The 22,265-nt window shown below is 40.4% G+C and overlaps 1 protein-coding gene across 1 annotated transcript in view; it reads left to right on the top strand.

The window, feature by feature from the left end:
* Positions 1 to 22,265, top strand: part of DCX (doublecortin) — a 90,489-nt gene that overhangs the window by 46,909 nt on the left and 21,315 nt on the right. The window contains exon 4 of the mRNA XM_067549676.1: positions 21,250 to 21,352. Within this exon, the coding sequence (XP_067405777.1) occupies positions 21,250 to 21,352 (103 nt within the window). The remainder of the gene's footprint in view (positions 1 to 21,249; positions 21,353 to 22,265) is intronic.

Raw genomic sequence — 22,265 nt, 5'->3', positions numbered from 1 at the left:
TATAGTTTGAGCTATGAAGGGGAGGTGTCTTACACTAGGATGGCCTGCTAGCTTGATCCTTGTTGTTGTCAACTAACATGAGAGCATCTGGGAAAAGCATTCATTCTGCACCTTTGTAGTTTCCAATCTGGATACCAAAAAGCATACATATTGACCTCCCTGCACTGTTGGGAAAACCAAGCTGGCGCTGTGTGCTAGCGGTGACATTCCTTTGGTGGAGACATGCCAAAATCTCTCACTGTTCCAGTGACATCTGCCAATAAATCACTGTAATTCTTTCAGAAAGCTCCACCTCTGAAGAGTTTTAGGGCCTGATCCAAAACACGTTGAAGTCTATGGGGAGCCTTCTATTGACTTCCGTGGGCTTTGGCTCATGCCCTTATAGAAAGAAACCAGGAATGTAACACACAGGATGCTGATGAGGGCAATTTGACCTGAACCTAAAGTAGTTGTGAGTAGCTATTTGAAGGCTTCTATTGGAAAAGGAATCATTTAGTTTTCTTCACTGCCATCAGGAAATAAAGCCCTGAATGCTTGCAAGAAATTAGACATCTTTCTAGGAGTGGGTAAAAATTAGACTTAGAAATGGACATGTATGCTTTAAATGTCTGTCCTAGCACCATGGCTGAAAAATAGAATACGCTTTAAAGCATTGTGAATGTTCTTCCCAAATAATCTGCACTGTTACTGCTAATTGGCATAAATCTTATTCATAATACCCACAGCAGAGATTTTCACTGAATCCATTGTTAATCCTATAAACTGTTGAGTCTGATAAAGTGGGCTGCTCTGGGCATTGCTAATTTTATTTTCATGCTCCTGTTTGCTATCATTCATTAACCCTAAAATATCAGGGTGGTCTGCCTAGCATAAACAATGGAAGAGCAATATTACATTAAAACTGCAATAAGATATGCATTGCATTTGGATTGTATATTTCTTGTTTGTACAGTGCCTAATGCAAAAGAAACAGATTTTTAGTGGGGCTTCTAAATGCTACTGTAATACAAATATGTAATATATTAATAATATATTTTATTAAACTATTTGCATTATTTATTTATTACACAGACTTCTAAAGCATCAGTCACCACAGTATTTTGCATTAGTACTATTCCTTACCTCTGCATATCTATTTATTTGATTTATTAATTTTAATTTTATTGTCATGGTATCTAACCATTGTTTTTCATACAATTATATCAGCTACTCATGATGGGTAGCGTAAAATTTAGGCCCAATCCTGCAAAAATGTATCCCGGGTGTAATGTATTGTAAGTAGTGCCACTGAATTCTGCAAGAGCTGAATTCTGGCATTAGTGTGGTCTGTGGCAAATGTGTTGGCAGTGTCAGTGGAGAAGCATGTATTACTCCTTCCCCCAGAGTGGTCCCTCCAAGTCAGAATGATGGCACATTTTTGGGGCAGTGTGTGAAGGCTTACAATACCATTGCTTCATTTTTATAGATCTAGAGGTGTGTTGGGCATATTAGAGACAACTACAAAGACAATGTTCCTGCCCTGAAGAGTGTACTTTCCAGATCCCCATGCTTGTATCCAGAATAGAATGGAATATCTGTTCTGGGAAGGGCTTGAAAAATGTACCTGACACCTACTAACCGATGGCCTAATCCTACTAGCCATGGTGAAAAACATCAGTGTTATCTTGAGCCTTCTGCCCCTTATGATATAGCATTTAATGGCATCATCATATGGCATTCCTTAAAGAACACAATATCATGCTTCTGAGAAGTCCAGGAACTACTTTGAAAGGGGACAGTGAGAAGAGGCAAGGTCCTCCACTAGGCTGTGGAGTTGAACCTGCATGCATTGGGGAGAAAGCTGCACCCCATAAAGGAGCAGTTGTGCTTCCTCCACACGCCAAACAGTTCAGAGGGAAAATTATGCTCCCTATGCTCCCTTTGGTATGCTGTGGCTCCTGACAGGCACGGTCCAGCCCTCAGGAAAAGCCCTGTGCAAAATACCTTGCACATGCATAGACTGTGATATTCAATGGTCATAACTTAGTCAAATCAAAGCCAAAGTTGACTAGAATGTTCAAAGGCACTTGTCCTGCAAGAGAACTATTTCCCTGCCTATTTTGTAGTTAGGCCCAATGGTTTGGCTTGAGAGCTGTTCAAAAATAGAGGTTCCAAGAACTTTTCTAAAGTAGGAAAAGCATATGAGTCAAATTTCTGCTGGTGTAAAGTAGTCCAGCAGGGGACTTGGCTCTATATTTGATCATTCTCGTACTGTAAAATGGCTTGCTGGTTGCTGCTCAAATATTTGGGAAAAAAAAAATCTTTAAACAAAGACCAAATCTGGAAAATATCAGCAGGGAGGTGAACTTGGGAGAAAGTGATGAGCAACTGAAAAAGGAATTAGACTGGAAAAACTCACCCAGCTTAACACACGTGCTGGATTCTTCACTCCTGCTATAATGAAGAATTAAGTCAACACTGCACACACATCTAAGGGGGGAAAAGTAGATCAAATTGGCCTTACCAAATTTGGCAGTATCCCTTTTTTCTTCCCTGTGCTCGTTGAACTCCTGGTAACTGCTTTTAATCAAGTCTTAGTATGTCTACACTGCAAAAAGAAACCTGTGGCACCAGGCCAATTGACTCCAGTTTGTGGGGCTTGGGCTGTGGGGCTAAAAAATAAGCAATGTAGATGTTTGGGCTGTGGCTGGAACCCACGAGGGGGGAGGGTCTCAGAGCCTGGCTCCAGCCCAAGCCCAAATGTCGACACTGCAATTTTATAGCTTTGCGAACCAGAGCCATGCCCATAAGCCAGCCATGGCCATGCTGCAAGTCTTTTATTGTGATGTAGACGTACCTTAAAGACTTAGGAAGGCTTACAAATGCAAATCTGACTGTATTTACTAATGCTGTTCTCTGTTTTAATCTGTAAACTGATACAGTGATCATTGTCTGAGTGTTTCCACAGCTTCTGTATGTGTCCTGTGCATAATAATGTAACACAATAGGTGACAGTGGCTCATCTAGAAAATCAGATCTGATCACACTGAAGCTCTTTCAAGAGACAAAGCTAAAGAAAAAAGATGCTGTGGTTTTTTTTTCAAGCTTTTCTGCAAAAGTATTTTCTAATGATAAGTTTAGAAGTTTGAATAAAAAAAAAGAATACTGCTCTAGGTATTAAAGTATGAATAAAATGTTATGGAGAAAACTGTACCACTGATTAGCTGAGGTTAATTTTCTTCTTCAAAGCTGCCAGTGCTTATTTTTCTCTTTATCAAAGAAAGATGCCTTGGAACAAACACAAACAAAACAGAATGGAATGGATATTCTCTGGAGGAAAGCAGTAAAATATTTAGCTAGATGACAAAGGGAAATGGGTGGTGCATTTTTTTTTAATATTACTTCAGCATGTGTGAGTCTGGGGCAACAAAGCAAAAGCAAAATGCTTGTTAAATCATTCTAGTGTACTAATATCATAGTGGATTTGATGTTCCAAGTGTTGACTACACCAACATGTTAATTGTGGGGACTTGGTGTTTTATGGATGGTGGTTGGTTTCTTTTATCTGGTTACAGATTATTACATCCTCGTGGGCCAAAGAAAAAGGGAAGAAAATAAAAAGGCCGCCAGCTTAGTACAGAGAAATTTAAGTGTAATACCATTGCATTCCCTATGGAATGTACATTTCCAGCTGAAAAATATTTTTTATAAGAAAAGACAGAAGGCAATAGAAATTTATTTTACAAATTGTGTCTATGGTGTCTCAGTGAGCTCAATGAAATGTCTGGGTTCCAATAGCCTACTTATTCCTAACAGGCCTGAATTTCAGAGGTGGCTCTGCAGTGCCCATGGAAATCAATGGGAGCAGCAGAAACTCAGCAGCTCTGAAAAAGCAGGCCCATAGCATCTACTCTCCGTGTTTGTTAGTATGCAGGAGCAAATTTAAAGTGTGCTGCTTTTCTCTAAGGATATAAAAAAGATTTCCACAGGGCAGGCTGATATTGCTGAACTACCTGTCAAAAATGATCAGAGTTGAAAGGGGAAAGATGCAAATGGAATCTATAAGGCGTTTGACAAAAAATATATAAAATAATGCGAAAGTGCTGTTGGCAGATTTAATTGGGATGTAAAGTCAAGTCCAAGAATGACACTGGGAATAAATTTAAGTGGAGTTACACCAAAGGGTGCTTTTACACTAGCTGAGGATCTGGCTTTTTATGTTTAATTTGTTTTCATCCTTGTGCTGTTTTTTTGTGTATGTGCTTGTGTGTGGAGCCCTGTGTCTACAATAATAAGTAGGCACCAAGCCTAGATTTTTTCCTGGCTCTTATAATACAAAAAAACCAAAAAATGGATCCATGTCTTGAACTGGGATTAAATGAGTTAGATTTGCTCAAACTCAGTGTTGTTGCAGCCATATTGGTCCCAGGATATTGGAGAGATAAGGTGGGTGAGGTAATGTGATTTTTGGAATGTAGTTATAAGACTAGATTCTGATCTCAGCTACCCTGATATCAATTCAGAGTAACTCCATCAAAGTCAGTGGCTCCACCTGGATTTACACAGGTGTAATTGTGATCAGAAGCTGGCTCTCAATCCATAAGGAACAAAAAACACTGTCTGTCAATGCAAGAAAGATCTGCAAAAATCTATATCCCTGGAAGAACAGCAGCAAGGTGCATTCATGTCTCTAACTAGCATGCTGTTAAGAATAAGCAGCCCCCTGGTATCCTGGCGTGTGTTACCAGCAATGAGAGTGAAGTCCTGTGTGGGAAGATGCTAGGCTCATGTTCTTCACACCAGCAGAGAGGATGCGTTTTATCATGAAAACGACACATTCAATCTAGAGGTTGGGGGATGGGAGGAGAGGCTGAGAGTGAATGATGTGCAGAGCGCTAATGAGCTCATTCTGTAAATGAGTAGGGGAAGAAAAATATTCAGATACTTTATTTTAACAACAACAATAATAATTCTGGAAGTAGATAAGCGACTATTCCAGAAATGGCACAAATAAAGGGAAATGTTAATTATAACCATCCAAAGCAGGCTGATAATATGAGCTCATATAGTAACCACTACACCTGTGTGAAGAGTACAGTTGCTATGAAAGTCAGAGATTGTTAAGGAAATCAGGAAAATTCCCAATGATCACAATGACTAATTGTGATTATTTTTATTAAATAGAATATGGGGAGAATTTTGAGAGAACTTCCAATTGTCTGAATAGTCTAAAAATCAGAGTTAGGAATAGTGATAACTGGTAATGATTTCATGTTTCATGTTTCAACAAGAAAAATAAATGAAACCTATTTCCTATTTTAATGCATCATTTTGGAAATGTTTCCACTCCCTCTTCCTCAGTCCATCATGTAACATTTCATGACCTGAAGAGACTCAAGAGGAAAGACAGAATAATAAAAAGGAGCATATTTTGCAGACATCCTCATGCCATTGTCTTGTGCCGAAACTGCAGTCAGCAGAGGGTGTCTTTTTTGTTTTTTCATACAATGATGCAGTTTATAAGGTTGTGAGGAAATTAATACTGTCTCTTTAATACTATATCTGATTCCCTTTTCTCTTGTTACTTACTTGGGGTAAAGGAAACAGTGCAACAACAACCTTTTGCCTTCAGGAATCCCTTGGGTAATTTTACTGAATGTTGGGATCCTCTCCAAACGAAATTTGTCTGTTACACAGCAGCAAGTGAACGTGATAGGATTATAAAACAGGACTATTTTTCACTGTAGAAATGCTTGAACTCACTTCAGACAATTATGCCGCCTGCCATTTTACACATCATCTATTTCAGCCTTACTGCATCAAATATTCCATTAACATTACTGCATACTAAGCTAGAACTTGTCACTGGTCCTGTAGACACAGAGGGGATGGGACATATTTCAGAATTAAAAAGACATTTACATTTGAGAGACTTCAGGACATGGTCCGGCTGCACATTCAGTGCAAAGTATTTCTATCTCCTAACCTGATTAACATTGTTAATTTGTCTCCTATTGTGGTTTTTGCACAGGACACAATGCTGAATTTTCCATTACTCTATTAGCTATCAGTTGAATTTAAAAAGTCCATTTTAATTAGAAATATTTTAATAGCTTTATGTGAAGATTAACAGAAATTAGGTGAAAACAAAATGCTTTCAATACTAAGGACATATGAATTTGCTATAAATTTAGGCAAGCTCCCCAAACACAAAGGCCATGTTCAGAACTGTATTTAAGGACGAAATTTAAATTCACTTAAAGAATGGCTAGATGGTAGTTGTTGCTCTCTGGTCTCTGGTCTCTGGTAATATGGTCTCTGGTATAATTTAATTTTTAAAAGAGTCTGTTTTAACTTTTTAGTAATCTCCCAGATTAACAGTGTAATACAGATTGGGGTGAAAACTGAAATTTAACCAGTCAAAATGTCTTTCCGAACCTTTTCAGCATATTTTAGCAAGTGAAGAGCACTTCAGCTCAAAAAATATATTTGATAATGTACAGGCTGCCTATTTTTATACACTTTAAGGATTGGGTTGACTTCAGACCATAGGCTCTGAGTGAAGTTAGACTGGTTTGGGAAACGTGTGGGTGGTTTCTATTGTCAGACTGGGAGAGGTGAATTTGAGATTTTTTTTTAATTTTTTTTTTAGAGCAGTTTGATTTAGGATTGTGTCCTTTCCCCTTAATGTCTATTGAACTAAAATGTTATCGGTTTCCCAAGTTCCCCTTTGGGAAGAAGGTATTTTATGTTTTCTAAGTGTTGAGCTTCTATTAATTGATTCTTGGACATGGTGCCTATAGTAGACCCTACATTAGAAATTCTGAGGTAGTTGGATCCCCAATTCAGGAAAGCTGCAAGCACCCCTTTTGAAGACATCATCTCAGTACATGCATAAATCCAAATGAAGTCAGTAGGTTTGTCTAGACTAGAGGGAAAAGGGTGCTTCGTTCAATCTAGTTATAGGGTGCACCTTCACTAGGGAAACAAGGTGATGTGTTCTTACCATATGTTAGCCAACATGTGGTAACTAACACAAGGTAAAATCCTAGTGAAGACAAGGCAGTTGGTAGTTTTCTTAGTGAAGACACAGTCAGGCCTAGTCCTGCTGCCTTTGAAGTCAGCCACAAAACTCTCTTTGACTTCAACAGAAGCAGGAACTGGCTGTAGATGTGAAACATACTCCTGATGCAATAATAATAATAATAATTAATAACAGTACCAAGTCTGACATTGATTTTTTCCCCAGCACATATTCTGGAAGAAAGTCATTGCTGTCAGTAGGACACACCACACTGTGGTATTACTATGGTATTTAAAGAGAGACTGTCACACTGAGCAAAACATTTCCATATATCGTATGGAAAGCCAAATCCATTCACAGTAAACAGCTTCCCTTGGCACTTTGGGTGATCATCCAAGATGTACACTTTGCTGCAGGGCCACCTCCTCCTCAGACCCTCCCTTCTCCTCTTCTTACCCCACCTTGCAGAGAAGTTGTAGTTGTAGTTGTAGGGCCAAATCCTGCTCCCTTTTATACTTGTGTGGACTCCTCCTCCTCCTTCATTTTGATGAGTTGCATGGGATTTGACTGAAGGCAGCATTTGGCCTGTAATGGGCAATGTGGTGTTTGTTTCCATGGTTACACACTACAGAGCTGTTGAGAAGAATGGGCTGGTTTGAACAGGAACAGAGCCACTGAAATCACTGACAAAATCACTTTTCTTTTATCAGATGTGTCCCACTGTGAAAGCAGCTTAATATGACAACAGTCACTGATGGGGGTTAAGTAGAAATATACCCAGAGTAAAGTACCCAATCTACACAGTTAGGTGCAAGTACAACTGAAATGCTCCTAGCTAGTGGGTTAACCCATCTGTACACAAAAACCTTCCGGCTGGGTGTTCAGTACCTGGAGAAACTAACCATAAAATAATTATCTGGAGTTCATCTTTTCATTTTAGGAAACAGTGCTATTGGATGAATTAAGACTGGGAATGGGAGCTGGGAACTCCCGTATGGCCTAGACCAAGTAATGTAAGGGAAGACTATTCACCCAATTCTACCCAGACTGGGTGGGGGTGAGGAGCAGCTTCCGGAAGACCATTAGGCTCTCTCCTGGGCTGGCTGGGCGGAAGTGGGCAGGCAGGGGCAGGAAATGTTCAGAACCTTGGTGCTACCCCTCTCACTGCTGCAGCACGGAGGGGGACTAATCTGCACCAGGTAAAGTGGTGGCACAGATTGCTTCGCCCTAGAGCAAGAGGAAATTAAGATTAGAGGGTGAGTCCGAGTTATAGTTTGGTCTATGGTCTGCTCCTGGGCTGCTGGAACTGTGTGTTGCCCCTTACACTGTGCTAGTGGTAAATCCTCAATCTAGCTCTTAACCTCTTTGTGCCTCAATTTCCTCATCAGTAGAACAGGGATAATGTTCCTCTACTGCAGTGCTTCTCAATTAAATTTGGCCGCGGAACCCTTTTTAACTTCTGCGGGGCCATGCAATACCCTCCGCTGAAAAATCCAGGACATCTTCCCCTTTTCAGCGGCGCGCGCTGTTGGCTGTTTTCGGTGGTGCTGTCAGCTGTTCGGCGGCACGCGCTGTCAGCTGTTTTCGGCGGCGCAATTTCAGCAGCTTTCGGTGGCGCGGTTTCAATTTTTCGCGGAACCCTGAAATTCATCTCTCGGAACCCCAGGGTTCCGCGGAACACCAATTGAGAAACACTGCTTTACCGTATCTCACAGAGTTTGGTAGGGATTAGTTGGCTGGTATTCATTCAGTACATGGAGGATTTGGAGTACTATGTAATACTACATATGTTCTTCTTTTAACAAGAAGATTAACTATTTACCACTATTGTCCTTCATCAATCAGCACTTTTGCCATAGTATGAAAGAGAAACAGTCACTCACAAAGCTGTATGACCTGGTCTTTTTTTTTTCCCCTGAAGCATGCACAATGGGATCAGCTACAGCAATGGATTTTATGGACTCTTTACCGGAAATCACATTAAATGGAAATGTCAGCCTCACAGTGTTTTCATCCTGAGTTTGGGCAGTTAGGTGATCCATTGTGTCCTTGTTTTCATTGCCACCACTTCAAGCTGTGTCACTTGCCTTGGGCCACGTAGTTATGCTATGTCAGAAGCCTCTGGTGTTGTTCTCTTATATTTCATAACAGCTTGTTCCCTTACAAGTGTGGGGAGGGGAGACAACTAGGAAGAACACTTGAAAAGGCCCCAGGAATCAGAAATGCTACACATGGTGTGCCAATTTATGCTGGAAATCCCTTTTTCTTGCTACTACAGCACGTCTCTTACCCACCTCAGATTTCTGTTTTCATGGCTCTGTCATTGGAGCAGAGGTCTCTTTATATTCTCTCCTACCTTCTGGGCTGACACTTGTGTGGTAGATGATGAATGTAGATCTGCATATCTTTTCTGAATAATATATTCTTTTAAACTTGAAAACTTCCATATGTCCTAAACTCCGCCAACATTCCAAATTGCCTTGCCCATAGGCCACGTGCACGTGCTATTGAGAGAGCAAACGAACCATTCTGATTGTTGATAATTGGATTTCTCATGTTTTGGAGGCACCAAAAGTTCACCAGACATGTTCAATTCAACTTAATGTTGATATTGAGCGGCTTGGCTAATGGCCAGGTTTCATTCTAATTTATTTCAAATTGATACAGTGCCAGGACTTCAATACTAAGGGCCTCATGATGCAGCCCTTTCATAGACTAGCACTCGTTCATGCAAATGCTCTCACTGAATTCTGTGGAGTACTGGTGTGAGTAATACCTACTGAGTGAGCGTAAATGTTGCAGGATTGGGCCCAACTAATAACTTCGGGCCAGATTCTGATGTTTTTACTCCAACTGAGTTACAGTTCAGTCCACAAATAGTCCCATTGGCTTTAGTGGAACAGCTCATGAAATACAATATTGTTCAACATGAGCAAGGATGTCAGAATCTGGTCCTCTAAAATCCATAGAGTATTCTTTTATTTCATTTTCAAGATGTATTTTTATCACTGATAAAAAATAGCAGAAGATGTATGGTTATATTTGTATATTTCTAAAACAATCTAAAAAAGCTATTGGTTAATACAGACTCCCATAACAAATCAACGAAAACACCTGAACCAGCCTGACTCCCACATGGCTGATGGTGAGAATTATAATATAAATTGCTAGAACTGCCAGATGTTTTCCAGTTAAAATGAATCAGCCAAGAAGTAAGGAAAAAACCTGAAGACTAAATCATATGCCTCAACAGAAGACTATTTTTGTTACCCTAAAAAATCTAGGCATAAATGAAAACTCATACCCCTTAATGTGCGAGTGGTTGAGATTTTCACTGCCTAATTAAAAAAAAAAAAAAAAAAAAACCAACTCTCACTTCAGGCTGTTTTGGGGGGAAACATTGCAGTCCCTGAAATCAGAATGTGGGGATTACTTCTTCCCTATTTCCTTGAGTGCACACACTGCCCTGAAAAGGGTGGGGAGAAGGCCAGACCATGATCCTGCCATCATAAGGGTATTCAGGGCAGACTGGCACAGAAGAGAGACAAGGATATAGCAGCAGGCATTTTCCTCCTGTGTGATGGGCAGTTTGGGGAAGAGATCTCTGGGAACGGCAAATGCACATAGCCCCCTCAGCATGATGTGTACATAAATAACAGACATGAGCCCATATGAACATGAATAGCTGATTACAGGTATGTATCAGCCTTTGCATGCATATTGTTTATAATTTACAGTTACATCTCTAGTTTTAAGGTCATAATTACATTTAAGAGCTCTGAAGGGATTGGACTTTCTTATAACCCCTCAACTCCTACCTTTTTATCAGGGGTTTAAAGAATCTGTTACTAAATGTCAAGTATTATTTATTTCTAACTTAAAGATAAAATATGAATCCTGGCCCCATGAAAGTCAGTGGGAGTTTTGCCATTGACTTCTGCAGAGTCAGGAGTTCCCCCAAAGGTTCCTAGCCTTTGGAAGCAGGTTCTGGCCCAAAGAGTTAATTTCACATATTTTCTAAAGAGGTATTGGTCTTTTCATTTAGAATTTTACATATGAGAAAAAGATTATTCTTGCCATAGCAATTTGTCCATTGCCTAAACTTTATGTGCAGTGTTTTCCCTAAAGCAGATGAGCAATTCTGTTTTTGGAATCTACTGAGTGCGTCTGTGCATGTGTATTTAACTTTAAAACGATTAAACCTAAACATCTCTGCTACTTAAATGTAGGAAACCAAAATATAATAAAATGTAAATCATTTTGTAATGTGTATTTTGGACTTGTATTCATATATGTGTACTGTTTAAAAAATTATATTAAGAGTTTGCACATTCCATTGTCAAGATCTTCATTTTCCATTACATCATCATAACCCCTTAAATACAGCTCTCTGCTTCTGAACAGGCGCTCAGTGATATTTGGGAAAAGAGAAGGTGACACATTTAAAATCAGTTAGGTACTTAACGGTATTTTTTGATATTCACTCTGACATCTGACCTTGTTAGGTCTTGCTGTGGGACTGGCATGACAAAAGAACAAGTCTTCGTGTTTATCATTCCTGTACCATGCACCTGGCTTTATTGATCGTGCACACACAGTTGATTAATTGTAGAGAGATACTGCCTTTGTAATTGGGACTTTGGTTTCCCACATCTGAAATAAACACACTCCTATCAAACATAAAAGATGCTATTACACAAACAAGGCCATTAAGACCTTCTTATAGTTTAATCAAGCTTAGTTACATTGAGTCCCACACAGGCACTAGTCTAACTTTCTCTGAAGTAGATTATACTTCACAGTCCATTCTCTTTGTCTACATCCCCTAATACCTAACTGGCCAAGTGGTAAGAGACGAGCTAAGTTTGCAAGCCTCTGAAATAAGTCATTACTCTTCAGCTAAGATAACAGTTTTGATATGCTGAATTTCTTAACACTAATTAAAGCAGTTAGAGACTCTAGTTCTGTTCTCAGTAGTATAATTTCATTCATGTGGATTCATCCATAACTCTCAATTGCCTTAAAAGAAGTTATTTTGAAAGACAAAAGGGGAAATTCTCCTTCTGTTCTGGCCATAAAGGACCCCAAAGGATGAAAGATGTTTTCCAAGTGGAAGAAAGGTGACCATTTGAGGAAAGTAGATAGATAGATCTCTCTTGAAGTCCAGTTTCTTAGAAACCTCAAAACTCCAGAAACATGGGGATTGCTGGACCTTCCCACGTGCCAAGATCTTTCCTTTCTTCCTTTTAAAGTATTCAACAGGAAAGATCTGACCCTTAAGTAAGTAAGGTAAGTAAGACCTAAAATAGAGGACCATCATGAATAAAATTTAAAAAAGAACAAACCCATGACAAGATCTTATGCTTAGACTTGTGGAAACACTACAAGCTAGGCTGAGGTGTATCTCTTCTGACAACCAGGATGCGAAAATGATAGTTCTGCGCTATTATTCTAAAGTTTCTTTGCATCCATACATGGAGGGCTCTGAAGACTTTATATGGCTCATATTCTACAATGTTCATTAACTCAAATCAGGAAGAGATTGAAGCTTGGAGGCTGTTATGCATAAATCTTAGGGCGTAGACTTAAAGGAGGTGTTATGAATGATTGCTTGTTACAAAGACTGACCATTTACAGTATGTCAAGAACACTGTTGGTTCTATTGGTGAAGAATAAGAACCTCTGATAAAATAATATCTCCGGAATGAGAAGAAGATAGAGTTTAGTTAATCCTCCCCTGTGATATGTTCCTTTTCAAAGAGGTGTTACATCTAGCCACATTCCTGGAAGACAGTATGGGGCAATTCATTGACTAGAGGTCTCTAAGTAAAGGACCAGCCATGCGATCACTAGAGATTTATCACCTACTTCACAGTAAATTGTAAAAAGTGGATATAAAAGAGATAAGTTGCTCTTGGTGTTGATGTTTGTAATAGTTTTGGAATGACAGTGGGGTCACCCAATTAGTCATGCAGATAGAGTAATCTGTATGACCCTGCAGAGTGCTAAAGGAAACAGAAGGTGCTGGTAATCACAAGACCATTTTAAAGCACAGCAGAGTGTTGCCCTGGTAAATGACTCAGACTTTGAAAGGAAGCCACATTGTTTAAACCAGGGAGAACATAAAGGCTTGTAATGTCTATGTTCCTTTTATTTATTTCAATTGCTATTGAATTATAATTTTAAAATTCCTATTGCCACTTCCTGGATGATGGTAAAACATACCATTTACACACAATTCCGCAGGTATCGCCTATATTCTCTCTGTTTTCCCCCCCTTTGATGTTATTAGTGACATTTCCATGTAATTTAGATGTTTACTGCTCTTTCCCCAAGTGAATTCACAAAACTCTATTAATGACATCACAAGCATTTCCGCAGCTGCGAAGTGTGAAGTCACATACAGGGGGTTATGAAGCTAGCTGTGGAATAAATGCCTGCCATCCCTACCATTCAATGGTATTTTAGGGCAAACTGCCACTGGTAGACACCCTGACAAAGGCTGATTCCCTGCAACTCCTGTACTGAAATCAGTGGGAACTGAAGACACCCAGCCACTGTTAAAGCGTCAGAACACTACTAGAAAAGGGTGTGTTTTTACAGTGAGTTAACGAAAATGTGTGAACTGGCTCACCGTACAATCTAGTGGAGACAAGGCTCTGTAGTTTCAACTGTGATGTAGCTAGGCAAAGTCAACTGCAGATGGTGGAGGGTATAGTATTGATCTCGCCTAGCAATGGTGGTAGTGGGAGGGGTGGGGAGGAAATCTCACCCTGTGCAGAGTCTCCTTTGTCACAGTTTCAGTGTTACCTGCACCTGTATTTCCCTCTCTGCGGTCCACTCCAGGAGTGCCCAGTCAGGTCTCAGGACTCCAGTCGTCACCTGTCTCTGGGCAGGGACCTTTGTCTCACTGCCTTCTCACCAGGGGGTTTTAACAACTCCATGCCTTACACTTTGATATCCCCAGCAAGCCAGTCTGCCTAAAGGTCAGTGCCAGTGCTTTGCTTTCTCTCTGAATGCTGTGAGCAGTGTATTGCCAGCAGTTACAAGTTCACGCACAGCTTTTTCTAAGCAAATACATTTATTATTAAGGTAAAATCAATACAGAGAAAACATACAATAAACAGATTTAAGCACACACTAAAAAGACCAGGAGTCACCCATCAGACTTATGTCTCTAGTAAGAAAGACAAAGTCCCTTCAACCCTTTCACAAGGATTGGGTTCACCCTGGGATTGACGGTCTTTTCTGTTTGCTGGATCAGAAGGAAGGTCCTCAGTCAGTTTTAAACACAGACCTTTTATGCCAAAAGCCTCTTTTTGTCCGTTGGTCCCTGTAAAACCCACTTTGAACCAGTGTATGCAGTCTTCCTACAGGCTGGACCTCTCTGTGGAGGTGTTTGCAACCTAAGTCATTCACCTTAATCATCCCCTTTGTTTCTGGTTCCTGGAGGAGTGTGGTAACCCTCCACCACAGAGTTGCATACAATCTCTGGCCCATAGTGATACATAAACTGAATACAAGATGATCCCCAAAGATATTGCATGGGATTGCAGTTTCTGACACATCTTCCCTGTGCAGAACTAAGGGGAAAGATTTGGGCCATGATTTGACCCAATAATAGTTGCTGAGAGTTTTCCCTGAGGAAGGAGAGCAGGATTCATTCTCAATAGAATATGTGTCCTGTAAACAAAGAACATTTTCATGCAAAGATCCCTATCAGTAAAGAGCTAGGGAGCCATATTTGATACAGAAGCGCAGCCAGCACAATTTTTTGTAAATGCAGTTCTTTTGGGATTATTGACTTTTTACAGGGACATGCTGCTACTAGGTTTGCAACCCAAACACTAAAAACAGGAAAGTGAAACGGATTATAAAAAAAACCTGGTGAAATAGACTTCATTCACTTTTATTATCTAAGATGGGAGAAACATAAAGAGTTAAATGTTTCTTTGCAGTATGATTTTTTTTAAAAGTCAACTAAGTGTGTCCTTTTAATCTAGAATTTTGATGGAAGCACTGTTTGTATTGTCTTCCTTTAAAATACACACACACACACACACATACATACAAAAGCAAGTTATTTTTTTATCTATTATAAATTTCATTTTTACCTACTGCACAGAAAACCATTGAAATTTAATGTTAACAATAAAATCTTACTGGCCTTGTGGCTTTTGATAGCATTGTCATTATTTCATGATAATGGTGTTATCAATATCAACATTTTTCCGAGAGCAGCTTGGTCTTTGCACTAGCAAGCTGTTAACAGTTTTCTGAATCATGGCTTAATACATTAATAGCTAGCAGCATAATGCAGCATTTAGAACAATTAATGATTTTCAAGATATCTGTTGGGATACATTTTTGTTGGCAGTTACTTTCTCCTGGGATTTCCATGGTGTTCTGGACTAATTATCAAACATAATTAGAACGACTGATTAAAGTAAACCTTAAGTGGAAAGCAAACTTTATAAATGATTCAGGTTGATTGGCATACTAGGGGCCTGAAATATTTATTAGCTTTACCAAGAAAAAGAGATAAACAGGACATTGCAAGAAAGGAGAAAATAAGATCCTTAATGTGACTTTATAATTAAATGCAAAAAATTAAAATAGCATTAATGCAATTTAAAGGTTCTGTCATGTGAGTCAAGAACAACCCTACATTGAGGGTGGAGTAGATCTACATTGCCCATCACGAGCTTCAGGAGGAATTCAGAAAGACAGAATTCATCCTGGAATTGCCACGAGTGCAGCATACACTATTGTTTGCCTGGCCAGATCTTCTGGTCTCATGTCCTCAGGGATGGCTTTTATACCTGTGTGGGGTTGTAAGATCAAGCAGTCAAAAATAAGCAAAATTCAAAAGTTAAAGTTACTCCAACAATTTTAACGTGGCCACATTGCACATCCACTATATTTTATGGCATACATTAATAAAAAAGTCTACTAGGGTAAGAGTTATATTTAATAAGTGAAAGAGGAATAGGAAATACTACATAGTATAATTGAATATGTGCAACATGGGTGAGTTGGCATTGCATAAGAGTTAATTTTTGGAATCCCCTAACGCTATGAGACCTGGATCTTGCAACCTCAATATGGCATTATGTTAGATTTTTTTAAACAGTTAATTTCCTATGGATTTTTAAGGAAAAAAATTTAAAATGGGGAAAACGGAAGTAAAAGCAAATGTGGAAGTTAATGGCTTGTGCAATTCAGAAACTCAACCAGTGGATCACCTAAATCCTTTGCACTATAGCACCTCATCTTTCCCTCTCGTCCCTCTCTACCTAATTACTGTTAAACTGCAAGATGAATCTTGGTGATGAGTCGCAGGGGGCAGTCAGCTCTCCATCCTGCTCTGAGCATAATCAGGGCCTCTAATTTTGTGCGTGATGTTAGTATTCCATTGTGCATCAGGTTGAATAGGAGTCTATTATTTCTCAGGTTTTCTTCCCTTTTTGTGGGAAATTCTATAGCAAAAATGTTTGCCTTGCAGGATGACCTGAAGGGAGTAAAAGCAAGTTTGAACTTTTCCTGATCTCATCTGGAAAGCTTTGACAGCAGTGCTTATAAATTGTTTGAAAGAACCAGTGCACACTAAACTAGTAGCACTGTGCATCTATTTTTAAGTGTGCTCCCAGGACCTAAGTATATTTTCTATTGCACATAGTCAATGCTAGGTATTCAGATGGCGATGTCTGTATTAAATCAAATCCAATTATTTTTCAGCCTAGCAAAGACTCTAGGCCATTAATGAGGGCTATGTTGTACGACGTCCCAAATTTCCAACTTCATCTTTTTTCAATGAAATCTGGTTTAAAAATAATGCAATAATCATTTTCAACTTAGCTTTAATCAAACCTGATAGAAAATGTTTGCTGAGAATTTGCCAAGCAAATTCTACTTTAGATCAAAACCAACTGTAGAAGGTGTCCACCCTAAGGGGTTAGGGTTTTGGAAGTTGTGTGTGTGAAAACAGGGGCTTATGCTAGCAACTGCTTTGCAACCATAACTGCAGCAGGCACCATCAGCCCTCTGCTGTAATTAGATATTATAACCAGTATGAAATTATGAACCTTATCAGAATAGCTGAAAACCATTTGTATGTTTGATTTATTAAAGCTCAAAATTACCTTTTTTCACAGTTCAGTTCAAATAGATCAGTGGGCATAGGGATGAACTATTCCAGTAAGTTTATCTCCAGTCTGTCCAACACATTTGGTGGACCTTTCAAATTTACATGCAAACTATAAAGGCTCCATCATCAATTCAGACATGCCAAAACAGTCGCCATCAGCTGCCAGTCTGCAGCATTCTGTACAAAAAAATCAAAGCAGACATTAGATCTGGCTGGAAAATTCTGATTACAAGTGGAAATTGAATTTTTTGAAAATGTTTGAAATGTTTTTCCAATTCCAGGAGATCATGCTACTGAGCTCACACTCACTCAGTGTGGATACCCCCGTATGACAATTTTGAGGGATGTTTTAATTTGGTCCTTTCCTTGCCTGCACACTACTTACCCAAGGATGGCTAGTTTAGATGATTTTTGGAATATAAGGCCAACAAAGTTCCAATGTGAGGAAAAGGCAGAGAAAGATAAAAGGAGCTAGAGCTGCCTCCATGACTCTCAAAGGGGCCCTAATCCCTGTATAAATAAGTACATTCTGGAATACTCACCACTTTATTTCTCTACGTTTTTGGTGTGCTACGGTCCCCACCAAGTCTCCCTGTTAATATTTCTCCCTTTATTATAATAATAATATTACTTTGCACTTCATCCAAGTTCTCAAGGCATCTGACAAAGGTGGAAGAGTATCATTATCCAATTTTGCCTCAGAAGAACACCTGTCAACATGCCACACGGCCAGGTGAAAAGAAAGTTTGGCAGGATGTTGATGACAGGTCTGAGTCCATAAGATTCTCTCCCAAGTGACCTCCTGTGCACATTTCCCACTAGCTGTTGCACAATGATGACTCCAATTAACTGCACTTACCAGGAGATAACACAATAGTATTAGCATGAGTTACTGTGTAATTACCACTGATTCCAGGGGAGTCACCATGAACATAGTGATTTTGCTGTTACTGTGTAATCACATCCCATATTTCACTGTAACTATGCAATTAAGCTGTCACAACTCTAGCTGCAGATGCAGTAGCAAAAGAGAGCATTTTTTCCTTTTATAAAGAGCACTATTGTTTGTTGTTCTTGTTGCGGTAGCGCCTACAGCCCTCAATCCCGCTGGACTCCACTATGTTGGGCGCTGTACAACACACAGGAAGATACAGTCCCTGTCCGGAGGAAGTTACAATCTAATTTGAAACAAGACACAATTTCCATATGTAACAAACCATAGAAGGAAAGTGGGTGAGGGAAGATGAGGCAAATGGTAATAAGATCAGCTGCTTACAGGCTAGCTCTGTGTACAACATAATTCTTCTGTAGAAAGGGCAAAATTACCAGCCTGAAAGTGACAAGGACATCTAGGTGTAGTCACCTCATGTGGAAATGCGTTAGGCTTTGTACCTTGGAAAGAGTTCTTTTAGCCCAGTTGAAATGAACAGGGCCATCAATGTACATGGGAGCTTTATGGAGATTGTTGGACTAGGGTTCTGAACACTTGTCTTTGCATTTCAAAGTCGGGGGTGGGTCGGGACCAGGGCACTCAGGTTTAACACGATGGCACCCACTGACTTTTTAAACTCAGGATGGAAACCGTAGGTACCTTTGTATGCCAACATTGTAGTCAAAGGCAGATGGTGGCTGGCGCTTGTGTAGGTGGCCATTGAGTGAGGAGGAGGGTGTCATGCCCCCCTCTCCATCACAGGGGCCAACTACAGATAGATTCCCTATGTTCTTCTAAGCACAGGTACTACTCCCTCTGATAGTGCCTTCAGGGCACAAGCCACCCAAAGGGCTTGTGAAATCAGAGCCATACAATAGAGCTGGTCAACCATGGAGGGGAGCACATGCTGCATCCCTTAAAAGGTGGCACGGTGGACGTTCGCTTCCCACTGAAGAGCTCCCGGCATCATCATTGCTCAGTAGACAAAATGTCTCCCTTGCTCCCACCATGATTTCACCCTCCCGCTATGAGGGCTCTGGCTAAAAGGCATAATCTGGCCCTAAGTAGCCATTGCTATGAATTACAATTGGTGTGCACACCAAGACAGGAGGTGATCTTACCAAAAAAGGATCTCCCTCAGACAGCAGGGAAGAAAATAATATATGGTAGTTTCATCCCTTCATATTTTATTTTCCCATGCCCAGGCCAATCCTAGCCACACAGGGAGGTAAAAGATTTGGAAACCAACCTGATTCCATATAGAGCACAACCCATTCTGGAACCAGAGAAGCCACCCAGACACACTTCCCAGAACCTAACAGGTTTCTCTCTGTGACATGTTGCTTGGAACTCCCCCAAAGGCTGTGCGTTGCGTTTTTCTCCATTGCTCCCAGCAAGTGTTTTAAGAACTCCTTTTATTTTAATAATTTTGTGGCCGGCCAGCAGAGTATCTTGATTGAATATACAGATTATTAATACCATCTCAGTCATCAGTAGAATAGTAGGCAGGTAACTGTGATTTCCATCATCAAAAACACTTTCATCGAAGTCTGTCTTCCACTGTGACTGTTCTTCACGCTTCACCCCTCACGGGATGCTTTCCTGGCAGTTGAGTGGAGCATGTTGCTTGCTATGGGTTCTTTTATTTCCTAACTCCCAGATGCCAGCTTCCCTGATTGATTGTATTTCTGGTCTGCAGCCCGCAAAGGCTGGGCATTGCTTCCATTCCTCCCTGGCTCGATATGGCCACACAAGCGAGATGGGAGTCTGGACCACGATTTGTTGCAAGTTGTTTTTTTCTACCCATTTAGGATGGCAAAATAGAGAGGTGAGATATTCAGAACGATTACCAACATGACTGTTTCTGCTGTCCATCTGTCTTCCCTCTCTGTGTCCCATCATCCATGGTGTCTACAGACTGGGAATAGAAGTTGCCTTAGGTAGGAAGGAAGTGATTACCTTCTGCTGTTGAATGGACCCTCCATTCCTGAACTGTGGGCAGGGGCTTAGTACAGAGCTGTCATCCTCATTTGAAATTCCCTTCTATGATCTTCTTTAATTCACTGCCTATCACATGCTTACCACATGGTGACTCTTTCCTTCCTGTTCCTCTGCTCTCCCTCTCCTGGTGGGCTCAGGTTCTATGGGAGAATTTCACCAGAAGATGCAATAGTGACGTGATATTGTCTTAATGTCACCGCATTTGGGGCGCGCAAGCAGGAGAGAGCACAAGGAGGCACAATATTTCCCAGAGGCACACCCTGTCCTGGATCAGTTTCCCAGTTCCAGGCCGGATTGTACGGCACCCTAATGGCACCGCAGGGTAGGAACTTTCCCCATATGTGTGTGGGGAAAGGGTCAGACAGAATTTCAGCCACTAAACTTTAGGAAGCACAGCAGCTGCTCGATCCCTATTCTTCTGGGGATGCATGTACCCCAAAGAGTGTGGGGGCCATTGCTGGGCTCTCATAAGTACAGGCTGAATGCAGGAGGGGTGGAGTGGAGGTTGAGGTGGGGATACTCTGTACCTCACAGATTGGTGTAGTAGGCTGTATCTGTGTGCCTGGGAGTGGTGGAGCACTTGGGTGAATGCTTCCTAATGGTGCCTCTGGGATGGCACACCTCCATGGTGTCTCTTATTATGGCCATACCTCAATGGCACAATTAAGCACTCAGTATTTGCACCCATTTTCAAATCTCGTAGCTACCATGTTGTTATCATAGGGTCGCATTCTGTGATCCTTACTCTGCAAAGTAAGTAGTCCCTTTGATTTTGAGGGCTCTACCTGAGAAGGAAGGTACTAGTCAACATGAGTAAGGCTATCAATAACCAGTAAGGGCCACATCTGCTTCTTATTTGAGAGGTAGCCCAAGAACAATTGTATCATTATGGTGAGTAATAGAGCTTGTCAACTCCTGCATGGATCAGAAAGGTCACACGTCATTGCATTTTACAAAGTGATTGGGTTTTTTCTTTTTTTTTTAAATGATAATTTTATGCTTGATTTGTCTGGCGTACACAGTGTGTTGTGCAACAGGCTTACCAAATTAGCACTGGGCAAAAAAATAGAGAGGAGAGGCAGACAGTACCCTCGTGTGTCAATTAAACTTGAGCCACATCAGAGTTAACAGTTAAAAATAACATGAATGACTTTGTTCTCTCTGTAGGTGACCTGTCTCCATGATTTCTTTGGGGATGATGATGTGTTTATTGCCTGTGGTCCGGAAAAATTCCGCTATGCCCAGGATGACTTTTCGCTGGATGAAAACGGTAATATCTCACACACTGATCTCTATTCTGTGTATTTGGGGTGTTTCTTCTTCCACCCCACCTCAGTTTGATTGACGTTGCTTGTATTTTGTTGCATATTTTTTTAGAGATGCATCACAAGTAATTCAGCATCCTTTTGGCTTATTGAACAGTCAGTGAATGTTGTGATGTGATGGACATTACCTGATTTGTCGCAAGGCCGAATAGGTGAACTCATTAAAGGCACTAACATTTTATACTCATTGAAAAGTAACCTAAATCTGTTAGCAAATGTCCTCTTTGTTATATACGTATGGTTGATTTTAGTATCAGTTACTCCATTGCTTAGTAATAAAAACAGACCCACAAAATGATCGTTACCCTGCAGCACTACATTTACAGTGCAGTAGGTATCACTGATAAATTAAGATCTGAAATCTATGATAATAAGGAACGTATACATTTTACTTGTAGGATTTACCCTAGCAGTCATCGGTACTTGCAGTTATCCGAAGACTGTATATATCTAGGGCCAAATTCTCTGCTGGTGTCATTTAGTGCAACTCCACTGACTTTCATGGAGTTTTGTCCATTTATACAGCAGAAAATGGATTTCTAGACTTCAGCTTTACGCTTTCCAAGATGCCAGAGGTGTTTAGCTATCCTGTGTAACCTTAGTTGTTGTTGTTCAATGTCAGCGCGAGAGTCAGGTGAGCTCTGATCTTCTTCAAAATCTGGAGTTTTATGACGCCTCCTGGAGTCTGACTTTATTTGGCTCTAGTATTTTTGACCTGCATAACTCAGATTAAATAATGTGGTGGCCTCTGTGTGTCAGAGAGAGTTTCCAGCGTTCTGCTAAAGCTTTGCAGACAGAGAATGAAGCCCTGGTTGAGCCAGAAAGGCTGTCTGTAACCTGAGCTTCACTTATATTTTA

This window comes from Emydura macquarii, unplaced genomic scaffold (genome assembly GCF_026122565.2).
Source record: "Emydura macquarii macquarii isolate MOO-44397 ecotype Brisbane River unplaced genomic scaffold, CSIRO-AGI_Emac_v2 contig_1253, whole genome shotgun sequence".
Taxonomy (NCBI): domain Eukaryota; kingdom Metazoa; phylum Chordata; order Testudines; family Chelidae; genus Emydura; species Emydura macquarii.
Note: the sequence above shows the minus strand (reverse complement) of the source record. Positions and strands in the feature narration are given on the sequence as shown.